The sequence below is a fragment of the Salvelinus fontinalis genome, chromosome 15 (assembly GCF_029448725.1).
Source record: "Salvelinus fontinalis isolate EN_2023a chromosome 15, ASM2944872v1, whole genome shotgun sequence".
NCBI classification, from domain to species: domain Eukaryota; kingdom Metazoa; phylum Chordata; class Actinopteri; order Salmoniformes; family Salmonidae; genus Salvelinus; species Salvelinus fontinalis.
In genome coordinates, this window is record NC_074679.1 from 22,456,955 (window position 1) to 22,464,809 (window position 7,855).

Genomic DNA, 7,855 nt, shown 5'->3' on the forward strand with positions numbered 1-7,855 from the left:
AAAATCGAACTATTGAGTCTCCTTTAGAGAAGACAAATGTCCTTCTGATCTATGGGTGAGTTGGGTGGCCATCACCTCTGTCCTGCTGCCATGTTCTGACCAGGCATTATGGCAATCTACTGTGTGACTGGAAGCTGTGCTCTGTCTCTTCTTCATGGAAACGTAACCAGGTCTTCTGAGACACTACTTTATGATCATGTGTGGCATGAATCATCATAGCAAAGATAAATCGACAATAAATAAGGCATATTTTCAGTTTCCTACAAGACATTGTATGCATCAGGATTGTTGTCTATAGTTCAACGAAACCTCAAAACGGTAGATGAGGAATTAGATCGGAATGTTCAGAGCAGACCAACTTGGAATGTCTCTGTACTTGATGTCAGTGTGTACCCGTTTTAGTCCCTCATCCAGACACTCATTGTAGAAATTATGCATCCATAGGGAATAGTTCTGCATCCTGGCTTGAGTATCCATGGGAATTATGCTATTACTCACCCTTTACTAATTAGCCACATGTGTAGCCACACCTAAGTTTGATTTTGAGTTTTCCCCTAAAGATTTGATTAAATAGGCTAGTGAATGAATGTTGAGAAGCTGGGGGAAATAATGTGTGATATTTTGTTGTGTACGTCAAGGGGGGAAATGGAAAGAATAGGAATGATTTTCAAGACAACTTTTCCCTTTTCCCTCAAAGTGTATCCAGAATTATTCAGATTAACATTGTGTCTTTTGAGTTTTTACCCAGATGGATGTCCATTATATTTATTTTACATATTTCATAATGTCATTGTTTTGTTTTGTAAAGATCAGAAAATGATTTCCGACAAGTTTAATTGATACTTCCCTATAGCCTGGCACTTCATTCTTGTTGTAGGTATATCACTGGATGTCAGGGCTGGCAAACATGGCTTGGTATTTTTCAGACAGTCAATGTAAACCTAGAGCTAAATAAATGGTTTCATTTTGAAAATATTGTTTTTATTTCGATGGATAATTGAAGACAACAGTGTACACATACAATCAAAGCGCTATAAAAGCCAACATTTAAGAAAATAACCTGTTCATAGAAAAAGATTGCATCTAAGGTAAGAGCTTTACGTTTTACAGGAGATTGAAGATTTAGACCGGTCCACGACAATTATCACAACTCATAATTTTGACATAACATTTGGCTACAACATGTGAACTGCCCGAACAACCACATAATAATCACACAACACAACAACACATTACATAAGATAATTGCAAATAGAATAAATAAATACATAAATAAAATTATTATGATTAAACAATATTGCAACAATTAATAATAAAATATGTGCCCGCATTCTAAACGAAAACAATCATTATGTTGAGTTTTTTAAGGCAGTTATACAGCAGAGTTTTGATGTGCTTATATTCTAAAGGCATTTGTGGTTCTACTAAAGGGAAAGGTTTCGATAGTTTTAGGTTTTTAAGACAAAGTTGATAAGTCTGTCCTGTAATTCATAAGTTAACATAAAGTTGAATGATATACAGAAATTCACAGTCGGTGAATTAAAAGGCTTTTATGAGAGAAAATACCCATATCAAATAAAACAGTTCTTAGGTCTAGAAGCTATTACTTGAGCACGTCTGCAGCTGTCCTAGAAAAATACATTTAACAGTCAAACTAACGCTTTGTTACCTTTCGATAAACTAATTTGAGAAAAATCTCAAAATATATGCCTATTTTTTTATTCAAGGAATGGATAAGCATTCAACAACCAGCTGATTGGCATTGATAGAATACCTCTCATCGAACACACATATCTAAACATCAACTTGCTCTGTCTTTCAGTAGTCTAGGCAAATAACTTTTTTTCAACGCTCCGGTCCAAGGCACGCGTTTTCTTGTGTTCAGCAAGCCGGGCGCACGGGCATTTGAAGCAGGATCACCTGCCTATTTTCCGACGGATGGCATTTGTTGATGTGCCTCGTGAGTCCGGGTGAGCTGTAGAAAGTGGCAGGGCAATACTTGCAGGGATACACCTGGGAGCAGTGCATGAGGCGCAGGTGTCTCTCCTGGCTGGCCCTGTTGGGGAAATTATCCCCGCAAACGGGGCAGAGAAGGCAGTCCACGGGGCTCAGATTCAGGGGACTTTGGTTTGGGTTTTCCTCTGAGGATGAGGTGGACACTGGAACCTGCTCTTCCACTCTGTCGCTGTTTTGAAACGCGTGGTCCTCGAACATTTTATTCTGCAAGGCTTGGTGTCCCAGAATGTGTTTTCTTAGGTATGCTTGACGCTTAAATCTTTTCCCACAATATTGGCAGTCGTATAAACCATCTTCCGAGCCCGATTCAGACACCCCTGGGCTTGGGGTGTCTCTGTCACTCAGTAGCTCGGCTCTTGAGTCTTTGGCTTCCTCCGGGATGGACTTGACAGCGGGGTGCATTTTGGCCATTTCAGATTTGATTCTCTGGGTAGATGGTACCCCGGCTGCGCTCTGCGCTCTCGGTTTGTGCCAGCGCCGGTGAGAGGCGAGGTTAGCCGGGCAGCTGAACATCTTATCACACTCAGGACACCTGTACTCAACTCTCACTATCCTAGAGCACTTGTGCTGGGCTAAAGAAAATGTGTCCGCGTAAGCTTCCTTACACAATTGGCAGACAAACTCTCCCAAAGGCTTCCCGCCTGCCGATGTCTGCGTTCTGGGTTTAAAGTCGGCAGGAGCCTCTTTGATTTTAAGACCAAGTACCGGAGACGTTGTCATTTCGTCTTCAAAATGCAGTTTTCTGATGGCTTTGGGTTTCTTGGATGCAGGTTTGCTCTTGCGCTCAGTGTCGGATGCGGGCCTCTTGGTACCGCCCCTGATGACTGTAGCCGGGATGCTGCTGGTGATGCCGCTGCGGTTGCTGTTGCTGGTGCCTATTTTCAAATCCACGGGGGCGAACAGGAGATTATCAAAGCTGCTGATGGAGGCAGATGTCGGGAATGACTCGGCAGAAATTGGCGAGCCTAGATTGAAACTTCTCCCGTAATATATTCTCTCATGGTCCTTGCTGATGGGCCGGGTGGGGCTGTAGAGGGCTTGGTACATCGTCTCGGGGTTGCCAAACTGAACCGCTTCAGCATCCAGCCTGGTGATCGGGGCGTCTGCTGCGATGTCCGGCGATGGGGCTGCACGGTCCAGACAGGACGCAACAGAGACAGGCGGAGATGAGTCCAGCTGACTCTGAAAGTCTGGGGTGTGATGTTCATACTCATCGGTACGAGTCCTATAGGAAATATGCGCTGATTTCTTGTTTCTTTTTACCAGGAATCCTTTGGGCATCTTTGCGAATGGCAGAAAAGCACTTTGGAGAGGTGGGCGAAGTCTCGGATGATATCCAGGTTTGTGGAATTACAGTCACACCGGGAACCTCGGTTGCTAATTTATATTTTCGCTAAGCTATTGGTCTCTGTGTTGCTGAAATGTTTTCGTCTCTAAGGCATAGCTGCACTCTTTTTATGCCGGAATAATGCTATTGTTCTCGCCCCTTGTTGCCGCATCCTCAACCAATCAGACGAAACGAAGATCCCAGTGGATTTGGATGTGGGAGTGGGAGGGTTCAAAGCTTGGGTTTGATGGATTTCGTTGGAGGATGTGCAGATAGCTTAGCAGATGTAGTTGCGGTTTATTACGTTAATGTGGGCGCTCGGTCCCTCCCCAAGAGAGGCACACGCCGGGCCCTCCTCTTTTAAGGTCTGATGGTTCTCTATACAAATGCACACGTGCCACGTCTTTGTGGTTCTCCTTTGGGGGCCACTGAGCTGCCAAAAGGAAATGTCCGTCACTAACACAATCATCAGAGTTTACAATTAGGATGGGGACTGAAGGGGGAGGGGTGGGGGGTCTGGTTGAGAAGGCAAGAAATAAGTTGCAAGGTGTTATTTGCATTTATAGAATAAAAGGCAAAAACATGAACATCTTAAACCTGGGCAAATTATGTTAGTGTCAATAGTAAAGCAATGGGACACACATATTGTTGTATTGTGGCTTAAGGGGACCTTCCCCCAGCCAAAAGCAAGCTTTACGCACTAACCTCCAAGGGACAACATATGTGCCAACTGTGTGTGGCATTGGCATTGCCTATGGATATTTGATAAGAGAGTTAGTATTTTACACAAATAAGGCAAGACTTCTTAAATAAACATTATTTGTTACGAATGTATTTATTTGGGCACGCGTCTGTCTCGGCAGTTTAACTGGAGTTATAAATCAGACATCTCACTGCATACATAAGTAATAAGAAGGGCCTCTGGTCTTGGTACATAATAGCCACGTCTGCCCACGCTGCATATGCAGTTTTCGTTTGAAAGGCAATTTGACCTGTGAAATAGGACTCACGGCCAATCTGGCCCAGGGATAGGCGCGTGCTGTGTGTAATCAGCGCTCGAAACAAAGAGGGCCGCAGCCCGAATGTCAGCCCGCGCGCACCCAGCGCTTCTCGGGTTATTAAATCTGCACCCCTTTTCCAGAACACCTCTCATGTCCATGTATGGCATGTGATATGGACGTCATGTGCAACGATATACAAAAAAAGAATGTCTCTAAAAATCACTGTTTGCAAACTGTTTTTGCTTGATATTCTCCCATTCTTGTTGAAATCACTTGAAACATCATTTTCCTAGTATTCTTCATTTTTGAAATATCAGTTGGCTTTTAAACGTTTATTCTAAACTTAAGGCTACATTTGGAATAAATTATTGTCTCTTGTCTCCTGTCTTTAAATCAAGATTGGTTAAATGGATTTAATTAAGTCACTTTTAGTTTCATGTGGGAGGCTATGATAAAACACTTTTTCAGTGAATCAGAATACGTCTTGCATGTTTGAATTCTTTGAACATTGATTTCAAAAGGCAATGTAAATTAAGCAAACGTTCGTGTTGTGTTTTGTAGCCTACAAAGTCAAATTCTGTTTTTTAAGATAACTTATTGTCAGTTTTGTGCATACATTAAATGTAAATGTAAGCCTATAGAATTGTACAGCCATCAGGTTTAGAGAGTATGCTTACAAGGCCGATAATCCACAGTAGCCTACTATAGGCCTATGCGAATATTTTTGTCTAATATTCTTGCCTGCGTTTCATCATAATATCTTCAAATGAATGAGCATGCGCCACTTGGCAGAGCGTGCGTTCTTTTTCTTTGCAGGGAAGAATGAATCTCCATCATCGGGTATTGGTCTCCTCATTTGCATAAAGCTGCCGTATGACCAAGTCAAATAATTACACAATCCTTAGCTGAGACATGCGCCTTTTGAATGGTTGGCTCTGGTCGGATGCGTTTTCACTTGCTTGAATACAAACCGTTAGCTTTGTGCAATTCACATTTTGCCTGACTGAAATTATACATTTGGCAATGTTTTTGTACATTAAACATTAACGAGTTTAAAGAGAGTTTTTCTCCCCTTATCAGGCCGTATTGTTATAAACACTACAAATAACACTACAAAATATATGTTCGGTCTATGCTACAGGACAGTCACAATCACATTATAGGCCCGCTAACAGGTCATGTCTTTTGGCTATAGTCCGTGTTTTTTCGACAACGTTTCAACTGGCAGTTATATTAGTCGTGGTTCGTGGGGCTAGACGCTTTGATGGCATTTTTAACAAGTTCCTCTTTCCCCGTGATCATTTCTGGAGCGCGTGGGTCGGTGTGGTGGCCTTGGTTTCGGCGGACGCATGTGCTTGTTTGCTCAGTGGCGCGCCCTACCCTGCGCGAGGGAAAACACTGAAGGATCGGGGCATCATTAGCATACAGCTGCCATTCCATCCTTCCTTCCATAATGTAAACTTCATCCGCCCCTAAATAGACCATCGTTGGAACCCGGAGCCCTACGCCCAACAGCACACAGACTGATTTAAAGTTGGAAAGGTGATCTTCTCTCTTAAATGTAAAATTACGTTTAGTGTTGTGGGGAACCATTCATGTCCAGAGTTTCTGCAATGTTAGTGCTAGTCTTATGAGTAGCTGGTGTAGGCCTATTTAACAAAACATCATTCCTTAATGTGCTGCAAGTGGCAACTTTGAATAAATCACAGACAAAAATAAAATGTCAGACATTATCATTTTTATACAGCATGATGACATGGGCCTAAAGCATTTACTCAGAAGTAACCTCTTTCTGATTTCATTCATCTCAGACTCAGCTCCCAGTCTGCCTATTTTATTGCACCACCTACAGGTGAAGTAAGGATGCAGATCTTGAAGAAAGGGGGATCACCCTGAATAACTGTTGGCTCCCTTTCTGGTCAAATCATTTTGGGTTGCCAGATATGAAACAGAATATAAAAAGGTCTCAAAATCTCTATCAAACCATATTTCTCTTCAGATTATCCCGCAGATATCCATTTCAAATTTGTCCAGTAGCCCACTGCCTGAATCTTACACAAACCCATCTTGCTCAAATGCTCCAATGATGTGACTTTAATTTGCACTCATCATGACATGGGCTTCATGAATGACATTGTCAATCAATGATTGTAATGGATGAGCTGCAGGGCCCTGGTGCATGTGTGTAATCTGATAAAAGGGAGGTTTCATTCAGCACCATGGACAGGGCTACTGAGGAATCTAGATTTAATCAGAGGCTGGGGTTTCTAAGGACCAATGCAGCAAGGCTTCTAGCTTTTGTCTCCTTGCAGATGGACAACATGTCTGCCAACATTTGAGCTATTATATCCTGGAACAATAATTCTAAAGTATTTTCAACAATATTTTACAATACCATCGATCTGAATGGTATGTCTCTCGCAGAATGCAACCGTCTGGTATGGCCAACATTTTTGTGTTGGCACTCCTTACAGCACAATAGTAGCTACCATATAAAAATGGTTCCCTGAAACATGATGTCTCCAAGCCCTGGGGCATATTACATTCACTGATCTAAAACATCAGAGAGCTGCTCAGAAATCACTCCAGTCTATTGGTTGTATTCCGCCAGAGCCTTGTCACCAAGCATGCTCTGGAATGTTAAATGCTAATTCACCTCTGAGCCATGGAGGTGGAAAAAGTGATTGTTCTATCTGGACTGATTAAAATGTGCTGCCCTGTCTCTCCCCTCAGTGTTCACCTCTGTCATTCCCCACATTCATTTCTCTATTCATGAGCGAACAACAAAGAGCAGGCAGTGCAGCTGCTGTATTACAGATAATAAGGACAGCAGGCGCCAAGCTTCCCACTGCAGGTTTCCCCCTGCTCATTCAATTACCTGACAAGAGTTTGAGACACAGCTGCACTATGGAGGTGCAGAGAGGGAAATTGAGGTACACGTGTGGAGGCACACATACTTTGACATGCACACAGACATAGAGACACACACAGATGCTCTCCCTTTACCCATGACTGTGGATGTTCTTGTCTCTTGTGTAAGAACATGATGACCTACATGGGGAACTACTGGATGTTGTTTTTTAAAGACTGGATTTATTTTTTAAAGACTGGATGTTGTTTTTTAAAGACTGGATTTATTTTTTAAAGACTGGATGTTGTTTTTTAAAGACTGGATTTATTTTTTAAAGACTGGATTTATTTTCCGCTAAGAACAGAATGTAAGGTGATTTACATCCCATGTCATAAACAACCAACCATAATGACAGTAGTGACTCAACATACAGAAATGAAACCAGAAACATTGCTCAAATTATTATTTTATGAGGTCACCCTTATTTTGGTGTAACTGTTGAATAAAAACAAGATGGCCGCTCAGAAACCTAATGGGCCACATCCTCCCTCGATTGACAAATGGAGCCCCAGAATCCACTCAGCTCTTCATCCTATTTCTCTTTTGTCCAGTGATCCAGGTGTCCATATAAAAAAACATCCACCATCATCCCCCTTTATA

General features: G+C 42.3%; 1 protein-coding gene across 1 annotated transcript; it reads right to left on the bottom strand.

The window, feature by feature from the left end:
- Window positions 1–959: 959 nt before the first annotated feature.
- LOC129811547 (insulinoma-associated protein 1b-like) lies at window positions 960–3,660 on the bottom strand. The gene has a single exon (XM_055862947.1). It carries the CDS (start codon window positions 3,295–3,297, stop codon window positions 1,882–1,884), a length of 1,416 nt encoding a protein of 471 aa, XP_055718922.1. The 5' UTR covers window positions 3,298–3,660; the 3' UTR covers window positions 960–1,881.
- Window positions 3,661–7,855: the final 4,195 nt, after the last annotated feature.